Raw genomic sequence first — 22,481 nt, 5'->3', positions numbered from 1 at the left:
CAGGAGGCATCACGGTTGGTATCACCCTCAACTGAGAGAAGAACCTTTGCGTTACAGAGACTACATGGTCCTCAAGTGATACAGATTACTCGAATAGGGCTCCCAGAGTGTGCACACAGGGAGAGTTCAATCCCATCCAGAGCTGGTTGAAATCCACCACCCTGGGCAAAGGGCAGTGCTGGGTTGCAATTAGCAATGTGGAAATTTTGCCTTTCAAACTAACATAATTTAAGAACTGGAGCATTGCATAGATTGTCAGACAGCTATTGTTCAGAAAATACAGATCTGAGTACAGCTGCTACAGACGAAGCCCTGTTGTGTCAAATAATAAGCTCCTTTGGGCACATTGATTAGTTTGGCAACATACAAACGGCCTGTATCTTACCCACGTGCGTCCTAGCACACAGCTCATCACAGTATGTTGCTGATCCCTGCACTCTCGTAGCTCTTCTCCCCCTGCCCCTCCTTCACTTCCTTAAAACTAGTGATCAAATATTGCAAACCTTTACAAAATCTTAAATGCATGCTTATGTGTATTTGATTACAGTAAAACAAGTGATGCTGTTTAAATCATACCTGGGCTAAAGTTGGATTTTGCTCAAAGGGTGGTAGCTCTTTTTTCTCTTTCTCTCTCTCCTCATCTTGTACTACAACCTACCACTTTGGTGATGTTTTGGGAGACAGAAGGAAGGCAACAGGTATTATTTACTTATTTATCTTTAATCTCCTCTCAGGAAAATGGGCACAGATCAAAGGAAAACATCATAGGACTTGAAGCTGTGAAATACAGAGCACCAGATGGTTCATTCAAAGTCACAGGAGTAATGTTCATCTTAGAGCTGCTTCTCGCATTATATGTTGTACTCCTATATATATACCAGAGTACAAAAAACTTGTGCTTGGATCATGCTAATAGCATATACAGATTTAAATTGCCACTTTTCTCAGCAAAATACAGGGAAGCATAGGGCTTGTCCTTTTCAGATTCATCTTTGAGGAGTGGCAATTTAAGCATACATGTACAAGGCTCAATGTATGCAAAGCTTGCATATAGGGTTGTATTTGGCAGTCCATATCCAAATACAAAATACTGGATGAAAAGCATCCCTAATAATGTGTCATTTATTATTATTTATTGTATTTCTTACCTGTCCTTCATCAGAAGGTACCAGGGCAAGCTACAGCATACAAAAACACAATCAAAACAATAAAAAAGAATCCCACCTATAAATCCCAAAATCAGTAGTTCATACTACACATTACAGGGGGGACACTAAAATCAGTTCTTCAGTTTTCAAAGAGGTGTGTCTTCAACAACTAATGGAAGCTGTAAAGAGATGTTGCGAGATATACCTCTGTTTAATCAGCCAGATAACAGGTCAGTTGTTCACTTTATTGGTCACAGCAAAACTGCTTTTTCAATTGCTTTCTCAATATACTGCTTTTTCGAACAAATGTGGACCAGTGTTCTTACTGCTTACTAGTATAGTTCAGCATCTGTATTATACTATAAATTTAGCATTTTTGATAGAAGATCTAGGTTTGCTGGCCATTACACTGGGAAGTAGAGAAAAGTAGACTTGTGATTTGAATCTGGTAATACAGATCAATTATTTGTCAGCAGTGTTTTCCTTGTTTAGAGGCTTTCTTGATGAAGGTAATTGAAGCATTTTTTCTTATGGATGATTTCAGGTGGATGCTCTCCGGTTACGTCTGGAAGAGAAGGAAACCATGTTAAATAAAAAGACTAAGCAAATTCAGGAGATGGCTGAGGAGAAAGGAACTCAAGCTGGAGAGATTCATGATCTCAAAGATATGCTGGATGTGAAAGAGCGCAAGGTTAATGTTCTTCAGAAAAAGGTAGGACAGCCTTTTTTATAAATTGTGTGCTCCGTCTTTGATGCTTGTCAAAAAGTAGTAATACTCATAGCTGTAAAAGTCTTGCTTCCTGAGACTTGTGGTTGAGATCTCTGATATAATAGGAGTTTTGGTAATGATAAACCTGAGATTACTCTGTGTAGGCGAACAGATCTTTGATAATGCTTCTAGTACTATATTCGTTTTTGTAATGACTGAAATGTTAAATCTATATACCTATTCATATAATGAGTGGTAGAGTCTGCATAGGTCACTGGAATGGCTGTGTGATTAATATGAACAAATAGTATCATAGATACGCAGGGGAAGTAAGGGTGGGTGATTCAGCCTGTTCTCCACACACTTTTGCAGTTCCATACATGAGTTCTGTAACTATGCAGAGCATTTCTGGTCACATTCTAGATCTTTAGCTATGGAAATGCTGTTTTCTTGCTCCTCTCCTTTCAAAAAGAGCTTTTTCTGTCTGGATATGCCTGAAGGGGCATCTTCAGTGCTTTCCTGCTCAGTTCTGCCATATTTGTTTATTTATTTGTTAAATTTATATCCCACACTTCCTCCCAGGAGGAGCCCAGGGTGGCAAACAAAACACTATAAAACACCTGAAAAACAGAAATTAAAATATATTAAAACAAAACATCTTTAAAAGCATCTTTTAAAAAAGCTTTTAAAACACCTTAAAAAGCAATTCCAACACAGACTGGGATAAGGTCTCTACTTAAAAGGCTTGTTGAAAGGAGAAGGTCTTCAGTAGGTGCCGAAAAGATAACAAAGATGGTGCCTGTCTAATATTCAAGGAGCAGGAATTCCAAAGGGTAGGTGCCATAACACTGAAGGTCCGCTTCCTATGTTGTGCGGAACGGACCTCCTGATAAGATGGTATCTGCAGGAGGCCTTTACCCACAGAGCGTAGTGATCGACTAGGCATATAAGGGGTGAGACAATCTTTCAGGTATCCTGGTCCTGAGCTGTATAGGGCTTTGTACACCAAAACCAGAATCTTGAACTTAGCCCAGTAGCTGATGGGCAGCCAGTGCACTTCTTTCAGCAGCAGGGTGACATGTTGGAGATACTCTGCCCCAATGAGAGGTTGTGCCGCCGCATATTCTACCAGCTGCAACTTCTAGTCCAACCTTAAGAGCAGCCCCACATAGAGCACGTTACAGTAACCCAGCCTGGAGGTTACGAGTGCATGGACAACAGTGGTCATGCTGTCCCAGTCCAGAAATGGCCACAGCTGTCTTACCAGCCAAATCTGGTAAAAGGCTCTTATAGCCACTGAGGTCACCTGGACCTCTAGTGACAAAGATGGATCAAGCAGCACCTCTAGACTACGAACCTGCTCTGAAAGAGCAGGTATGACCCCGTCCAAAGCAGGCAACTGACCAATTATCTGAACTCTGGAACTATCAACCCACAGCGCCCCTGTCTTGCTAGGATCCAGACTCAGTTTATTGGCCCTCTTCCAGTCCACCACAGAGTCCAGGCACCGTCCAGGGCTTACACAGCTTCTCCCAATACAAACGTTACAGAGAAACAGAGCAGGGTATCACCAATGTATTGCTGACACCTTGTCCCAAATCTGATGGCCGCTCCCAAGGCTTCGTATAGATGTTAAACAGCATTGGGGACAAAATGGTACCCTGCGGCACCCCACAGCACAACTGCCAAGGGGCTGAAAGACAAACACCCAGTGCTATTATCTGAAAATGACTCTGGTGATAGGATAGGAACCACAGTGAAACAGCACCTCCGATTTTTATCTCACGAAGTCAATGGTATCAAAAGCCGCTGAGAGATCAAGTAAGAATAACAGGATCACACTCCCCCTGTCCTTCTCCTGATAAAGGTCATCCCATCAGGGCGACCAAGGCCGATTCAGTCCCATAACCAGGCCTGAACCCAGATTGGAATGGGTCAAGATAATCTGTTTCATCCAAGAGTACTTGCAGTTGCTGCACCACAACCCTTTCGATCATCTTCCCTAAAAAGGGGTATTTGCATCTGGGCGGGTTGTCACAAACCAATGGGTCCAGGGTGACTTTTTCAGGAGCAGTTGGATCACTGCCTCTTTCAGGGCAGCTGGAACCTCTTCTTCCCACAACGACACATTGACCACACCCTGGATCCACTTGAACAAACCCCCTTGGCAAGCTTTATTAAGCCAAGAAGGTCAGGGGTCAAGAGGACACGTTGCTGGCTGCATCATCGCAAGCACCTTGCCCACATCATCAGGTTGCATCAACTGAAACCGATCCCAAGAAGTTGCCGCAAATGTTGCACTGGACATGTCACTGGGGACTACTGTAGATGTAGATGGGGCATCAAGATTGTTGCAGAAGTGAGCAACCTTACCCTCAAAATGCCTTGCAAACAATTCACAGTGGACCTCCAAAGTAAAACTGCATTTCCTGGAGTTGATGTCAACAGACCCCTGAAAATATGGAAAAGCTCCACTGGACAGCTGCTTGAGGATGTGATGATGGCAGAGAAGTGGGCCGCCTTTGCCGCCCTCAGTGCCACATAGTAGGCATGTTAATGATGTTTTACTTGTGCCTAATCAGCCTCACAACATTTGTTTTGTCACTTGCACTCTAGCCATTGTCTAGCCTGTTTCATTGCCCTTAGTTCAGTGGTGTACCACGGTGCAAACCAATAGTGCTGGAGACGGCGCTCAGGGACAACTGTGTTAAGAGCCCAACACACCTTGTTGTTCCACACTGTGACAAGGGCTTCAACGGGCTCATCTGCTCTACCTACTGGGAACTTCCCAAGGTCATTCAGTAATCCAGTGGATTCCATTAGTCTCCGGGGGCAGACCATCTTAATCTGTCCACCACCCCTGCAGGGGAGAATCAGAGCTGTAAGTCTAAATTTCACCAGGAAGTGGTCTGATAACGACAATGGGGTGACATCCACCCCCCATCTCCAGAACACCCCTTCCTCCATCTGGAGCAAAAACCAAGTTAAGGGTGTGCCCTGCCCTATGCGTCGGGCTGGTGAACTTCAGACAGCCTTCATGTCTGAAGTCCTGAGCTGGAACACTAAAGGCATCTTCAGCATGCATATGAAAATCACCCAGACTATTGTTCTGAGTTCCTCCAATACCATAGTTGAGACAGCATCTGCCAGCTCAGTCAGAAAAGCTGTTGGGCAGCATGGTAGCGGTACACCAGCAGCAACCCTAGTTCGCTATCTCCTTGGCCCAACACCAGGTGCAGGCCCTCACAGCCAGCTCCAAGACAAGAGTGGTTTCCTGGTGACAGAGATGGAAGTTCTGTAGACGACAGCAATCCCTCCCACCTCCCCCCGTCCCTGCAGCCTGTGCTGGTGTTGCACCAAGTATCCAGGTGAGCAAATCTGGGTCAGATCAGTTGTTCCCAGCTCACCCACCCAGGTCACGGTAATGCTCACCAAATCGGCACCCTCACCCATGATCAAATCATGGATGAGTGCGGTCTTACTGTGTACAGTACTGTAACCACCATGAAAGCAGCATCTCTGAAAACACTTTCATTTTTTTCCGGAAAAAAAATGATTCCTCATTATTAATGATGTTCTTGATTTAAAATTTACTTTGATTTCTTCATTGTTTCAAAATAGGTTGCTTTTGCCTAATGTTTATTCCATGTTTCATACACGTCTGTGGATAGGGAGGTTCCTTTAAAAGTTTAGTTGGTTCTGTGGGTAAAATGCTCACTATAGATAGCAACTATCAGTGTCTTATCTGGGAGAGGAGCATATGTAGACACATCTATACATTCCCAAAAGTTTACAAAACAATAATGCAGTCTTCCCCAACCTGGAGTCTTCCTAATGTTTTTGACTACAACTTCCAGAAGCCCCAGTATGGCTGTGTGGCTCAGAACTTTGGGGTTTCACCTTGCAGGGGTAGCAGTGGACTTTTCTGAGCCCCTGTGGAGTGGTGCAGTCTTGTGTGGTGCATACCCACAGTTCTTCATGAATTTCTGCGTGCATTAGCTGTTGTTTGCATGGGATGCCATGCTTGATAGTGAATGGACTGAAGTGTTGGCCCAGACCCAATTGCATGCTGTCTCATAGAGAACACTCCCTGGGGTGCATGATTTTGGGTGGCCCAAAGCTTCTTGCAGGGTGAGCATCTTTAGTTCAGAGCAAGGAACGCTTTGGAGAAGTCACTCATCTAATTGTATTCAATTTAATTACAAGACCAGCAAACTGAAAAAATGGCACAATTAAAAATGTCTAAACCACCTCATTTTTCTTTAAGCATTCCTGCAGCAAAAACAATTTTAAAGACGTTTTTATTACAGTTTTTGAACAATACAATTAAAGAAACATGGGAAAATAATACAATTAAAATAATATGGGGGAAATAAAATGGGAAAGTCAAAATAAGGTAGGGGAGTATGGAACGGGGTGTTTTGACTGTATAAATACTCCATATAAATAAATACTGTGAAGCATGAGTCTCATGAAAAGCTGACCAAATGTTCTCATATTTTTCTTCTTTGTACTCACTTGCATTGCCAGCTCAAACATGGTGTGCAAATCGTTAATCCAAACAGCACTTTAAATTGGACCCAGAAATGCACTAGCAACCAGTACAAATGGTATATAGGTATCATGTTCTGACTGCCTAGTCTCCACTGATGCTTATGTGGGCACATTTTGCACCAGTTGAGTTTTCAAGCTATCTTTAAAGGCACCCCCCCATATAATGTATTAGAGGAGCCCAACCTGGATGCCCACTGGTGATACAGATCTGAAGCAATATCTGTTCTCTCCAGGTTTGAGGTTCATTTCCCCCAGCCTTGACCTGGCAGATTTTATAACCTGGAAGAGCAAGGGCAAGAGAATATGAGTTAGGCCCCAATTGTCCAAGCAGTTAGTCTACATTCTCAGGTTGCTCAAGCTGTAAAATATCCATAGACGGTGCTTTAGCCCCATCCATTTCAGGCTTTGCCAAAAGTATGGCATTTATGTTGGCATGGACACAAACATGACACTAAATCAGATACAGCAGGCCTTCAAGAGTTCCAGCTCTTGCACCTCAGATCCTACAACAAGGAGGCCCTTCACCACCTGAAAAAGCTCATCTGGATGACATTGAGCAGACACAGTGGTGTTGAAGTAAGATTTCTTTGCTGACGTTATCACCAGAAAATAAAAGCAACATTGGATTCTCACCTTTGTGTAGTCATATCCTTCCACTATTTGCATTCTAATTGCCAATCCTGTAATTTCATCACTCTCAGCTCTTCAGAATATCAAAGACTGAGTCAAAGACATTTGGGAGTGATTGTATCAATAGCCTAAGTCATTTGAAGTGGAAACCAAGGCTTCTGCATAACCACTGACTAGACCTGCAGAAAAATCCACAAGAGATGTTGCTCTTTGGGGCCAGACCATGAAACTCTGACCTTCGACCTTGCAGAGGTCACACATAGCCTGAAGGTCAAACTAGGCTGTTGTTGATGCTGATGATCTGGGTGAGGTGTCTGGAGCACTTTGTTGTCGAATGTCATTGAATTAGTTTTATTTGTTGTGGCCTAAGAATGTGAACAAGGTATTTGGTTGGGTTCATGCACCTATTTGTGCCTTGGACCGTTGCCCTTCATGGCTGATAAAATCTGGCAGGGGATAGCTGGATGGGCCATGGAAATATAATGCTTCTCTCCAAGAAGGAGTGTTCCAGGCTGCCTGAAGGCGACGGTAGTGAGACCATTCTGGAAGAAGCCTTCCCTGGATTCGGAAGATCCTGATAATTTTAGACCAGTGGCTAATGTCCCCTTTCTGGGCAAGGTTCTTGAGAGGGTGGTTGTCAACCAGATCAGGCCTGGGATTCAGGCCTGCAGTTTGTTCAGAAACTGCTGTGGCCACCCTGTATGATGACCTGTGTCAGGAGACAGTGGAAATGTGACTCTGTTGATCCTTCTTGATCTTCCAGCAGCTTCCTTATACCATCAACCATGGTATCCTTCTGGGGCAACAGTCTGAGTTGGGAATTTGTGGCACCGCATTGCAATGGTTCCATTCTTTCTTGGATGGTAGAAAGTGGTTCTTGGGTAGCATTGTTCTGTTCCGTGGGTTTTCTACATGAAACTGCCAAGTGGGATCATACGGAGTTTGGGAGTGTGTCGTCATCAGTATTCCTCTGTTCCTCTTTATCATGTTCTGAAGGCAAGGCAGTGGATGTGCTGAATCTGTCCTTGGTTGTGATAATGGACTGGATGAGGGCCAATAAACTGAAACTTAATCTAGACAAGACTGAGATGCCATTGTTGGGTGGTTCCTCTGACCAGCTGAGTGGTGTGTGGCCTGCTGTAGATGGGGTCACACTCCCTCTGAAGGAGCAGGTTAAAAAAAGAAATACTTTAATCGGCCTAGGGGGTGCAGTGTTCTCAGGGCAATATTGTAGTTCATTGTCTAGCTTCTTTGTTTGCATCTAATTTAGATTATGCACCACAGATGTGATTTAGGCCTTAACAGTGCTAATTGCAGTGTTTCTAAGGACGAACAAATGTGTTTCTCATAAGAAAAAAAGAGCTCTGCTAGATCAGACCTGCCCTGTCAAGGCCCATCTAGTCCAGCATCCTGTTCTCCTACTGGCCAACCAGGTGTCCACAAGCAGGACATGAGTGCAACAGCACTCTCCTAACGTCAACGTCAGAAAATGGTGGCTTTGAGATTTTGCAGTTTGCAATAGAGGACTCGGTGGACTTCAGCAACATGGGCCACTCCAGCTTCATCTCACACCGCCACCTGGAGCTCGCCTTCCACGCCCTGCACTTCTACCTACACTGCCTCGGCAAGAACAGTGTCCTTGTCAATGGCGCCTTCCAGTGCAGAGGCGGCCGGGCCTCCAGCTGCCCCCTCATCCTTCTGTTTGCTATTTTTGGGACCCCCTGGGAAGCTTGTGAGACTTTGAGGGTGATTTGTGTGTGTTGGACCCTGGGTGAGAGCCTGGGTGGAGTCCTGGGTGAGAGCCAGAAGGTTGAGAGATGTTGAGTGGAGAAGTGCAAGGCAATTGTTTTAATATTTATTTGTTAATTTGTATTATGTTTGCTTTTGTATTGTGGCTTTATTGTATATTTTATAATATTTGCTGTTTTATATTACACTGCTTAGAGATTTTTTATACATATTAAGCGGTATAGAAATGGCTTAAATAAAATAAATAAATAAACTTGCAGTTCCCAGCACTTGCTATACAGAGGCATACTGCCTGTGACACTGAAGGTAGAACATAGCTATCATGGCTAATAGCCATTGATATCCTTATCCTCCATGAATTTGTCTAAATCATCCTTTAAAGCCATCCAAGCTGGTGGCTATCACTACATCTCATAGGAGCAAATTCCATAGTTTAACTGCATAATGTGAGAAGAATTATTCTTTTATCTGTCCTGACTCTTCTAACATTAAGCATCATTGGATGCCCCTGAGTTCTAGTATTAGGAGAGAGGGACAAAAACCTCTCTACTTTTCCCCATACCCTGCATAATCTTATACACCTCTATCATGTCCCACCATACTCACCTTTTTTCTAAACTAAAGAGCTCCAAACGTTGTAACCTTTATTTATTTATTTATTTATTTATTTATTTTATTAAATTTATATACCGCCCCATAGCCGAAGCTCTCTGGGTGGTTCACAACAGTCATACATCAATACCATTTTGATGGTATCAAAAGCCGCTGAGAGATCAAGGAGAATCAGCAGAGTCACACTCCCCCTGTCTTTCTCCCGACAAAGGTCATCATACAGGGCGACCAAGGTTGTCTCCGTACCAAAACCAGGCCTGAAACCCGACTGAAATGGATCCAGATAATCGGTCTCATCCAAGAGTGTCTGTTTTTTTTCCAATTAATTTTTATTCTAATTTTCAAAACCAAAATAATACAAAAAGAAAACAACACAAATCAATAACTAATACAATACTAAAAAAAAATACATATATATAAAAATATTGACTTCCGATTTGTCATAGTTCAGCTATAAATCTATAATATATAACAAACCTATCTCTTAATAGATTATAAAATCACCTTCCTCCAGCAGTTATCTTAGTTGGTTTCAAATCTCATTAACATCATATCATTTTAATATTCCACAAAAAGTCAAAGAGAAGTTTCCAATCCTTGAGATATATATCAATCAATTTTTTTCTAAATAAACATGCCATTTAATCCGGCTCATCAAATCTACTAAATCCAGTAATTTCAAAACACTATAATTCAACTATAAATCTATAATATGTAACAGACCTATCTCTTAATAGATTATAAAATCACCTTCCTCCAACAGTTATCTTAGTTGGTTTCAAATCTCATTAACATCATATCATTTTAATCTTCCACAAGAAGTCAAAGAGAAGTTTCCAATCCTTGAGATATATGTCAATCATTTTTTTTTTCTAAATAAACATGCCAATTAATCCAACTCATCAAATCTACTAAGTCCAGTGATTTTAAATCGCTCTTCTGTCATTATCCATATTGGGTCCATCTTCCATCTTTACGCACCTGAAAATCTTGCTGTCATAGTCATATAATAAAAGTCTGGTAGGAATTTCCTCCATCACAGATATTTTCTTGCCATCAAATCCAAACATATCACTGAAGTATTGTTGCAAAGCCGCATCTCTGTTCCTCTTTTCCACATGATACACTAGTACATCTCTTGAAGGTTTTTCCATTGACACAAGACAGGGATTAATTCTGTTAACTTTCTCCATTTCAAGTTCCATCAAATCCTTCCAGTCCAAGAATTTTTTTGAACCGATAATATCTTTATCTCCAATCTCTTCAATTCCTTCAGGGACAGCGCTGAATTCCAAACTGTAATATTTGTCTCCAGGATCCATCACAGCCAGGAAATCCAAATCTTTTTTCATGTCCATAATTAAGCCAGTCTCCTTAGTTTGAACCTTGCCTTTAATTTCTCTTTCATCTTTTTTTTGTTTTCCAGATCTATCTTTATTCTCCTTTCTCATAGAATCCTGAGTTTCTTTCAGCTCCTGTCTCATTTCGTAAAATTCAATTCTCCACGCTTGTCTATTATTTCTCAGTTCTTGTTTTATTGAGTTAATCCCATTCATTATTTTCTGAAACATGTCTAGAGATAAAGTCCCTTCTTGTACATCCATGGTCTTCTTAATTGTCATTCTTAAAGCCAAAGGAACAAAACTCCTTCAATTTTCAATGTCCCAAACAAAGAGCAGCTTATTTCTTTAACCAGTTACAAAGGAGTTAATTTTTCCAACAAACTAACGTCACACGCTAGACAGCCCTTATCTCTTATCTGCCTGAAAGTGTAAGAACAGCTTTAGTTCACAGCGTCGAAATAGCTAGTAGCAGAGAGAATGAGCAGATTCGTCAAAAAAAAAGTAGATCAGGAAAAATAATCCCAACCATTGATCAAAAAGATTTCTTATCTCCTTCAATCAGAAATCTCTCGCCCGTTGTAATCTTTAGAATGCCATTTTCCATGTCAGCTTTTTGCAATAAAAAAAAAAAGATAAGCTATTTATATTTTCTTCCCCCCTAGCTCCGCGAACAAAAAAAGGAAAGTCTTACCTCACCTAGGTTATCTCAATTGCTGTTACTTTGACAAATCTCTTTAGCTGTATAGATAAGAAAATGATGAATGTAGACAGGAGGATGTTTGCCTGTTAATCCGTATAAAAAAAAACGGGTCACTTATCCAGCTGAGCTAGCATAAAAATCCTCGCTCTGTCTGAGCTGCTGGAAGACAGACAATTCTGACGAATTCCAGACTCCAACAATCAAAACAAAGCTAAAGTGGGAAATCTCACGTTTCTTCTTTAACCGGAAGAAATTATTCCCAGTCAGAAAAGAGCCTTCTGACTGGATTTAACCTGGATAAGTTTCATCCAAGGCGGGAGCCCGTCTCGGAGGCTGCACAGGCGTAGGGATCCTCCTGGGAAGTCCTCATCCAAGAGTGTCTGGAGCTGGTTGGCAACCACTCGTTCCAGGACCTTGCCCAGGAATGGAATATTTGCTACCGGCCTATAGTTATTAAGATTTTCTGGGTCCAGAGACGATTTCTTCAGAAGTGGTCTTACTACCGCCGCAGCTAGGGACCACTCCCTCTCGCAATGAGGCATTAATCACTTCCCTGGCCCAGCCGGCTGTCCCAATCCTGCTAGCTTTTATCAGCCAAGAGGGGCAAGGATCCAACCTAGAAGTGGTTGCACGCACCAGTCCAAGCACCTTGTCAATGTCCTCAAGCTGTACCAACTGAAACTCATCCAAAAAATCAAGACAAGGCTGAGCTCTGGACACCTCATTCGATTCAACTGCTATAACATTGGAGTCTAAATCCTGGCAGTGCAAGAGATTTTATCCTGGAAGTGCCTAGCAAATTCATTGCAGCGGGCCTCAGATGGCTCCACCGTGTCCCTAGGGCCAGAATGTAATAGACCTTGGACAATTTTGAAAAGCTCAGCCGGGCGGGAGATGGAAGATGTAATAGTGGCAGCAAAATATTGCTTTTTTGCTGCCCTCACCGCCCCTAAGTATAACTTAGTATAGGCACTTACCAGTACATAATTGCATCCATCAGGAGTTCGCCTCCATCTGCACTCAAGCCGTCTCCTAGACTGTTTCATCGCTCTCAGCTCCAGAGTGTACCATGGAGCTTTATGAGCTCTACACAGGAGAGGGCGTACAGGAGCGATCATGTCAACTGCCCTGGTCATTTCTGTATTCCACAGTTCAACCAGGGTTTCGACAGCAGCACCAGCCCTATCAGCCGGAAAACTCCCCAGAGCTCTTTGAAAATCACCAGAAGTCATCAGTCTCTGGGGGCTGACCATCTTAATAGTTCCCCACCCTTGCAGAGGGGAAAAGCCGCTGTAAGTCTAAACCTCAACAAGCGGTGATCTGTCCATGACACAGGGACTGATGTAAAACTCCCAACATTCAGATCACCATCCCCCTGTGCAGTTGCGAAAACCAAATCAAGAGTATGTCCTGCTACATGCGTTGGGCCAATAACATATTGTGACAGCCCCATGGTTGTCATGGGAACCATGAAGTCCTGAGCCGCTCCAGATAAGGCGGTCTCGGCATGAATGTTGACATCCCCCAGCACCAACAGTCTGGGGGATCTCAATAATACATCCGAGACCACCTCTGTCATCTCAGTTAGGGAGTCCGTTGGGCAGCTGGGTGGGCGGTACACCAACAGAATCCCCAATCTGTCCCGTTGGCCCAACACAAGATGCAAACACTCCAGACCAGTAGTCACATGGACAGGGTGCTTGGAGAGGGAGATGGAACTCCTATAGACCACAGCAACCCCCCCTCCCCGACCCTCAGATCTACCAATGTTGAATCAAGTACCTCGGTGGGCACAGCTGGGAGAGACTAACTCCTCCCTGCTCACCCACCCAGGTCTCAGTTATACATGCCAGATCGGCTACCTCATCCACAATTAAGTCATGAATGAGAGAGATCTTATTATGTACCGATCTGGCATTTAGAAGCAACATCCGGAGATCTGAGAGCTGGCTGATAGGACAACCAACAGACCTGTGGTTGTGGGGGAGACCGGAACAAGGCACAGCCATTAATTGCCTGGGCCGAGTTCCCCTCACCTGGCAAGTCTTCCGCACAATGCCATATCTCCCTCTACCCGTCAGTACACCAATTTGGGCCCCCTCAAATCTTCCCACTCGGCTCTGAATCCTCTCTCCCAGGCACATGGTGCAAACCCAAGACTTACACACACAATCCACACACACATTCACTCACATCACACACCACCACAATCTCACACAAAACAAAAGCTGCAATAAATGCTAAAGCAGCAATAATAGCAACTCTCCTTCCAAAAAAATTGGGCAACGATGGTAACAGCCAGAGGAGCAGCAGCAACAGCAGCTAACAGCAATCGCAGCTCTCCTTCCTCGAGCAGCGGTGACGCCCCTCTCCCGGCAGGCAGGCGGAGAAAATTAGTCACAGCTGAGCAAACGTCTGGGATCCAGTCCTGCAAGGCACAACGTCAACGTAGCACCAGCCGATCCGCAGCAGTCCAACCGGGAAAGCCAACGAGGGCAACGATCGAAAAGAGCAGCAGCACCGTCGCAAATGACAACAGCAACTGTCCTTCCAGCAGACGACAACAACAGTGGCAACACCCCCCGCCCCCGAAGTCCCCCCCCGCGCCGCACCTCCAGAAACCAGAGCCAAAAAAGACGAAGCGGGTGGGGGCACGCAAAACAAACTACCGCAAGCAGCGGGACAAGCAACCACGAGAGTGACAGGGAAGTGGTAAGGCCACCCTCTCACCTGCAGCCTGCAATATTACAATAGATGGCAAACAGATGGCAAGCGGCAAGTTGGGTAGATGGCTCCCGCTGGCCGTGATGATAGATTAGTTAGTCGTTGTGGTCCTAAGGCGGCGGCAGCGGAGGTACAGGAAGCAAGGGGGAGCAGCACAGTCTGGTAGTCTGGCAGCAAAGCTCGTTTACCTGCCCTTTCTTAATCACAGACTGGTCCAAGAAATTCATGCCACTTTCGCCCACAACCAGGATGTCCTCAACACTGTAGTAACCCAGGCACTGTCACTCGGAAGTAAGCAAGAATAGTCCAGCGAAATTTAAAAAGAGGAGAGACGATACAAACACTCCTCTCACTGCAGCGGCCATATTTTCACCCCGCCTTTCATCATTGGGAATTTGCACCAACCACTTAATCATTCTAACTGCCCTTTTCTGAACTTTTTCAATCTCAACAGTGTCCTTTTTTGAGGTATCTTCCAGGTGTAGTTTGCATGATAGATTTGTATAACAGCATTGTGATATCAGTAGTTTTATTTCCATTCCCTTTCCTAAAGATCCCTAATATGAATTTTTTCTCAGCTGCCACACAGCGGGTCAACATCATTGTCATCGTCATCCTTGAGCTATCCACTATAACCGCAAAGTCTTCTTCCTGATCAGTCATTGCCAGTTCAGACCCCATTATCATATATGTGAAATTAGAAAATTTTTTGCTTACACTCATTTTGGAGAGATCCTTTTGGAGCTTCTTGCAATCCTTTTGCTGTCCTTTAACAATTTGGCATTTATCCTCAGAAAGCTTGGCTACCTGACTGCTCACCCTAAATGCTAGACCATTTATGAACAAGTTTAAAAAAACACAGGTCCCAATACCAATCCTTGGCAGATTCTACCATTCCATTGGGAGAACTGATCATTTATTCCTTCTCTCCGCTGCCTGTTCCTTAACCAGTTCCTGATCCCCAAGAGGATTGCCCCTCTTATTCCATGACTGCTAAGCTTACTCAGGAGCTTTAGTGAGGTACTTCATCAAAAATGTCATGAAAATTCAAGTGCACTGTGCCAGCTGGATTACCTCTATCTGTATGCTTGATGACACTCTAAAAAGTTAATGAGACAAGGACTTAACCGTGCAGAAGCCATACTCTGCTTCAGCAAAAGCTGTTCTTCTATATATGCTTGGTAATTCTATATTTAATAATGTTTTCTACCAGTTTTCCCAAAGCAGACATTCAGCTAACCAGCCTGTAATGTCCCAGATCCCTCTGGATCCCTTTTTTAAAATTGCTGTTGCATTGGCTGCTTTCCAGTCCTTGGGTATGGAGACAGATCTTAAGGACAAATTAATTTTTTTTTTTTTTGGTTAAGAGGTCTGCAATTTCATATTTTTCTTTAAAACTCTTGGGTGAATGCCATCTGCACCTGGCGATATGTCAGTTGTCGATAAAGCCTAGAAGGTTTCTTGATGTGTATATTCCATGCTGTTTGTATGAGTCAAACTTAAAATGAGTATTCTCTTCACAGGAAAAAAAACCCTCTGAATACTCGTCTTCCACTGTTCTTAATTCAGTGAACAGGGTAATACATGTGTTTCTAAAGATTCAGTGCTTCTAATATGTCTCCCCCCTACTTCCAACACACACTCTCTTATGTGTTTTTCAGCTTGATTTCCTGTATAAGAGAAAATAAATGGGACAATAGTAGCTGGCTGGACATTCCTTGCATGAAATTCGCATAAAAACCATCTTCTCAAGACTTTCCTGAGGTTTCATATTACATTGTATTTCTTAACTTTGTAATAAATTACTGACTTGGAAAATGTAATTGCATGTTTGAATTAAAGCCTCCTTGAGAACCTGTGTCAATGTTGTACAGCTTCCTGCTTGACTGACTTACTGCAGCAGATGCCAGCATCAATCCCTTTCTATGTAGCTCCAAAGACACTTCATATTAATGTTTATTCTCCCTTGGCGATATCTGTAGTGTAGGCCATCAACTGATTAAAGATGTACAGCCTGAAGAAAACCTAGCTGAATTCAGTGGAACTTAGCGGGTCGATAGAAATTAACTACAAGATGGTTATAAACCTATTACTTGAATTGCTTCATGAAATATTATGGTATTTTATCAAGTTTAACTACCAGACTTGCATCTTACATTATTCTGACTGAAATACTGTTCATGATGCTCTTGAAGCTACAGTGGTAATATTTGGTGAGTTTGTATTTTGTTTGTGTGTGTGCTGTAACCATAGTAGATAGTCATATAAACTCTTGAACACATGATACAAAGATTTGAAAGAATGGAGACAACTTGTACTATAAATTAGAAGGGCAAAATCAGTTTGGTTAACGCATTTCCTTACGATATTCCCTCATTTAAGATTGAGAATCTACAGGAACAGTTAAGAGACAAGGAGAAACAGATGAGCAGTTTGAAAGAGAGAGTAAAATCCCTGCAGGCTGATACCACCAACACTGACACTGCCTTGACAACACTGGAGGAAGCACTTGCAGAGAAGGTGAGTATGAAAGAAAGATCACCTTGCCTAAACCCAGTGTTGTCCTTAAGCCACAACAATGTATTGTGTTTGTCCTATCAGAAACAGGAAGGCATAGCGTTCCCTGGATGCTGTTAGTTTAGCTTTATTTTATTAAGTTTAGCTTAATCAGGTGCTGCACTATAAAGCATTTCTGATTACATTGATTTATACATTAATCAAACACATGCTGACTTAAAATCTTCTGAAAACTGTTCAAGTCTAAGTTTGGAGATACTGCTTGAGAAGGAATTTAATATTTATATGGATGAAAATTTAAGTAACAACTCCTGCTTACTAATTAGGTGTATCATTGTGCCAGCCAAATGACTTCTAAGCTGTGACCTTGTACATGTGCAATACAACATGGGGGAAGATGCTATTTCTGTGTCAAGTTTATGAGATTCCCGAAAGCATCTGCTGTTCAAAACAGTGGGCTAAATGGAATCTTGGTCTAGTTCTACATTAGGCATTTATTTATATAATACAGCAGCATAGTTGTATGCTCTTAATTGACTGTATGACAGCTGTAACCTGAGAGAGACATGGTCTTCTACAGTGCCAAGTGGTGAAGTGAATTTTGCTGTGTGATAAATAACCTGTGTTTCTGATCATCTCCTGGACATTGTAAAATTCTTCTTACCACCTGGAAGGATGCAACAGATCACAGGTTTTCAGCATGAGCACAGTTGCTCCCAAGTGAATGTATAAGCTTGCCTCTGAATTTAACCAGAGATTTTGGCTTTTGGCTTTTTGTTTGCATATTTATAAGATGGATTCTTGACTTTTTTCTATTTTATCTTTTGGTTCCAGCCCATGTAGATTAGTGCAGGGATAGCCAATATGGTGTAGGTCAGCAGTATGTGGAGGGCAACTTCCACCATCCCATCCTATTGGTTATTCTGGCTGGGGCTGCTTGCTTTAGATTCCAACAACATCTGGACATTGGCTCCCACTGAATTAATGTCATCCTGGTGCGGCAGTTGTGCAAGCTGCTTTCTTCAGTGTTCTGCATAATTTTATTGCCTTTATATCTTGACTTTTTTGTTCAGAGGTATTGCAATAATTTCCTTTGCAAGCATGATGAATGCTGTAGTTGACTGGATGAGGGTCAATAAACTGTATTTGAATCCTGGGAAGACAGAGTCTCTTTGGGTAGGTGGTTTCCATGTCCAGGAGATAGGCAGGTTACCTGCTCTGGATGGGGTCACACTCCCTCTAAAGGACCAGATCCATAGCCTAGGGGTACTCCGGGATTCACCTTTGTCACCAAGGCCCAAGTATCCTCTGTGGCTAGGAGTGTCTTTTACCAGCTTTGTCTGGTTCGTCAGCTATGGCTGTTCCTGGACAGGGACAGCCTGACCTCTGTAGTCCATGTGTTGGTAACCTCAAGGCTGGATTACTGCAATGCACCCTATGTGGGGCTGCCCTTGGCTCTGATTTAGAAGCTCCAGCTGGTGCAAAACGCGGTGGCCAGATTGCTGAAGGGAGCACATGGCCTACAGCATGTGACACCACTTTTTAAAAATCTGGACTCTCTGTCCATCTGCTACTGAGCCAGGTTCAAGGTCCTTGTACTAATTTACAGAGCCCTGAACAACTTAGGTCCAGGGTATCTTAGGGACCACTTGAACCCTTATATCCCCGCTTTATCATGGAGATCATCTGCAGGAGTCTTTGGCTTTGGTCGTCCCCCGAGTGGGCGAAGCTCATTTAACATTGACATGAAATCGAGCCTTCAGTGTTAGCCCAGTTCTATGAAATGTTCTGCCAACAGAGATTCAGCAGGTGCCTTCTGTTTTAACTTTTAAGTGCCTGCTGAAAACCTTTCTGTTCTGCCAGGCTTTTGCAGGCAATTAAGAAGATGCTTTTTTTCAACAGTTGACATTTGGTTTATTGTATTTTTAATGTTTTTTATTCTGTGGTGGTGTGGTTGTGTTTAATGTGCTGTAAACCCCCTTTGATTTTTTTAATGAAATAGCTGTATACAAATATTTGTATAAATAAAATAATACTTGTAAAAGTTCCTTCAGAAGCAGCATTTTTGCTCTCACTATTCCATTTCTGTGAATCTGTTGTGTTTATGACATGATTGGTTTGGGTCTCTTGGTCTTTTTCTACTGGGGAAATATTCAGCAAAGGCTTGTGTGTGTTTAATTTGTATAACAACTATTTAAGTGAAAGGTTGCAGAGGTTTGTTACAGTCTGCCACGCTATGTGCCCTTGGGAACAAGTCTAATTTGAATTCAGTTGGGCTTGTGTCTGAGTAAATGTGCATAGACCTTCTCAAAATTAAGCATTTGTCCATCCACTTAGAACTGAGATTTCTTTGACAGAGTACTCTGCTTTTGTCAGGAGCGTACTATCGAGCGCCTGAAGGAGCAGCGCGACAGGGATGAGAGAGAAAAACAGGAGGAGATTGACAACTATAAAAAAGACCTTAAGGACCTGAAAGAAAAAGTCAGCGTCTTGCAAGGAGATCTTTCAGAGAAAGAGGTTAGCTTTATGGATAACTAATACAAAGCACAGGCATATAATGTAAAGGAATGTGAAGTTAAGAATAATAGATGTCATGTTCTCTCAACAAGGTTACCCACTAAAAATTGGGATGTGCAACACAGACAAGTGAACATGCTTGGAAAATCTGATGACGTTTAGTGTTGCTGTTGTCTAGATTGGTACTGGTAAAAACTGCTGTTTATCTCTGACTTTAGATACATGAAAGTGTCTGTATCAGGTTTGTCACTTCCTGGTTCATGGTGAGAAGTTATTTTTCAGCGTCCTCGGGAACAGAAGAGAGCAATAGGTTATTAATATAATTTATTTATGTAACACCATCAGATGCACATGACACTGTATATAAAATAAAAGAATAAAAACAAGACCTTGCCCAAAAAGGTGTACAATCTAAATTGAAGCATTTAACTTATTGAAGTAATTAATGTAGCTAGGATTGGGCATAAGTGGGCATAAGTAGGATTGGGCTTAAGTGTGGCCACCCCCACAAAAAAGCAAATTGGCGCCGGGGGGGGGGGACGACAAAATAGAGGCCAATGATGACTGTGAATACTCAGTGGGAACACATTTTCAATCGTCATAATGCTGACTGACTGTTGCCAGGTATTTATTTATATATTTATATATTTATTACATTTATATACCGCCCCATAGCCAAAGCTCTCTGGGCGGTTTACGTATGTACGGTATGTATGGTATGTATGGTATGTGTGTGTTATGCCACCCTGGGATTCTTTGAGAGGAATTAAAATAATTTAAATGATAATTTAAATGGAATGGAGTGGAGTGGCTGGAGTTCTGAATAGAAGCACTTCACACTGTAACATTTTGTTGTCGGGATGATTTGTCATCCATATACTAACGCTGATTCAGGGTTTCCCATGCTGATGTTTATAAAGACAAAACCTACACCCAAGGGAGAAGTACTGGCAGACTCAAAGTAATTTTGAGATATATGCACAAGTGGAAAAAATTTTAAAGGGTGGGAACCCTCAAAGAGCCCCATAACTCATTTGGCATGGAACATTAACAGATGACAGAAGGATGGAAACTCACAGCTGGGTGGGAGAATTTAATGTAGTAGCTGAAACAAGACATTGGTCAAGGATGATGAGAGTTGTAGTCTAGCAACATCTGGAGGGCCATAGGTTCCGCATCCCTGGGCTACAGCAATCTAGGAAGTTGCTAGAGCATTGTATAGGCCACAAAGCAGGGCAGTAGGCGTTCTATATTTGCAGGAAATGCACAGCTTTCCATTAAATTAAAAATAAAAAGTCAGATTTTCTGAGCTCTTGGAAAAAACAAAACATAGAAGCTGAATAGGGGGAACATGAGAGGGTAATTGTGTACATAAACATTATGCAGATGCCCTATAATGTGAGTGAACAAAGCACAACTGTTCCATAGTAAATGTCCAGTATGACAGCAGCCTCTCTGCTTTAATGCCCATATGCATCTATTGAGAAATTAAAGAATAATATGTAACTAGGATTGTGGGGTAGTATGTTCATCTCCCCATCCCCCCCAAAGCAAAACCCAAATGGAAAGGGGGAGATAAAATGGAAAAGAAGGGCAAAAACCCTAAATCGGTTGACTGACTGTTGAGGGGAAGGGAAATGGGACAGATGAGCTGGAATCCTAAACAGAAGCACTGGGAAAGGGTGGAAGGGCACAAGAGTCTTGTGATACCTAACACATATGTTATGGAGGGGGAATATTATGGGAATAAGAGTCCATTTCAACAGATGCTATTCTTAGTTGGCATGTATATTATATACACATGGATTATATTTTGAAAAATGAAACAATGAGGTCAGAGGAGAATGAAATGGTATGTATTTGTTATGTAAAACATATGTGCAAATAATACAGTCTCTGATAATTATATTAAAAATTAAATATATGCAAATTAATTTATTGTTTTCTAAGGTGCCCCAAGACTTTGTTTTTAATTCAACGTAGCTCTCCCTTGGGGAACTGAGATTAATGATCGTCTTAAATTAATAGTTGAGTGTTTTACAGGATTGTTTTTCTTCAAATAAGACACAATTGCTGCTAACATGCACTTAAAAGTACTTTCTGCCATGGGTAGGGGAGAGAGGATTTAGTATAGGATACTTTAAAGCTTTTAAAGAAACATCTTGATCCAAAGCAGAGATCAAAATGTAATGCATATACAGAGAGAACAAAATCTTCATGTTGGAGCTGAAAAGTGTCATTTGGGGCATGTCTTCACACTAATGTATGTTTTCTTTTTGTTGTAGGCTTCATTGCTGGATTTGAAAGAGCATGCCTCATCTTTAGCATCATCAGGATTGAAGAAAGATTCTAGGTTAAAGACATTAGAAATTGCCTTGGAACAGAAAAAGGAAGAGTGTATGAAACTGGAATCTCAGCTGAAAAAGGTAAATATTAGGAACCCTTCTCCTTTTAAATGGAAAGTGCTGGTTCTTCGGTAGTCCTATCCTCCTTATAATCATTCCCTTTCTCCTTTGCAAATTTTAGATAATAAATTATTACTTTGGAAATTATTACTTTGGAATCAACAGGATACTGCCGTGCAAGATGATTGCATTAGTGATTGGGGTTGTGCATTTAGAGCCGCTTTTGCACATGGCAAGAAAGTGGGAATAGAAGGTCCATGCCCTCTTTCTGTGCTTTTGTATACAGTATCGTTATCCAGCTCACACATCTTCCCTTGATGAGATGAGGCAAAATGCCAGTTAACTCTTCACATGATATGCAGAAGCTGGCAAAGAGGATGCACAAACTACTTGTGTATCTTCCTATCACTGTTTCCTTGTAGCATGCATATCAACATAGAAGTTAAATAGTCTGGTGGAGCTGTCCTGTCAGCAAACAATAATAGTAAACTAGGAAAACATGAGTTCTTTGAGTACAAAGGCATTTACGACTGAGCTAGTTCATAAAGTGTTGAATGGGGCGGGGGAGCTTAAAAATCTAGTGTGAAAAGGGATCAAAGTATTAAAAAGGGTAATTTTCCTAAACTAAGGAGATGAGAGTTGTGATATCAGGGAATGCATTCTCAGTGTTAATTGTTTAGGGGGAAAACAGTTGAAATAACCATAAATTTGGGGGAATGGAAACACAGAGGAAGAGTACTCTAAAGGGGCTTTAATAGAAAAGATTTAAGAGCTAGCTACCCACCTGATACCATCTTTTACATGCACAGGAGAAAAGATTTAACATGCATCTATGCAGTTACTCACTGTGGAGATTCTTTTAAATGTTTCCTT

The 22,481-nt window shown here is 42.1% G+C and overlaps 1 protein-coding gene across 8 annotated transcripts in view; it reads left to right on the top strand.

Moving 5' to 3' along the window:
- Positions 1-22,481, top strand: part of ERC1 (ELKS/RAB6-interacting/CAST family member 1) — a 319,311-nt gene that overhangs the window by 68,829 nt on the left and 228,001 nt on the right. For all 8 annotated transcript variants that reach the window (XM_061638638.1, XM_061638637.1, XM_061638636.1 and 5 more), the window contains 4 exons: positions 1,693-1,860; positions 16,552-16,689; positions 19,063-19,203; positions 21,489-21,629. In XM_061638638.1, coding sequence (XP_061494622.1) covers positions 1,693-1,860; positions 16,552-16,689; positions 19,063-19,203; positions 21,489-21,629 — 588 coding nt within the window. The remainder of the gene's footprint in view (positions 1-1,692; positions 1,861-16,551; positions 16,690-19,062; positions 19,204-21,488; positions 21,630-22,481) is intronic.

Source organism: Rhineura floridana, chromosome 8, assembly GCF_030035675.1.
Source record: "Rhineura floridana isolate rRhiFlo1 chromosome 8, rRhiFlo1.hap2, whole genome shotgun sequence".
Classification (NCBI taxonomy): Eukaryota; Metazoa; Chordata; class Lepidosauria; order Squamata; family Rhineuridae; genus Rhineura; species Rhineura floridana.
Note: the sequence above shows the minus strand (reverse complement) of the source record. Positions and strands in the feature narration are given on the sequence as shown.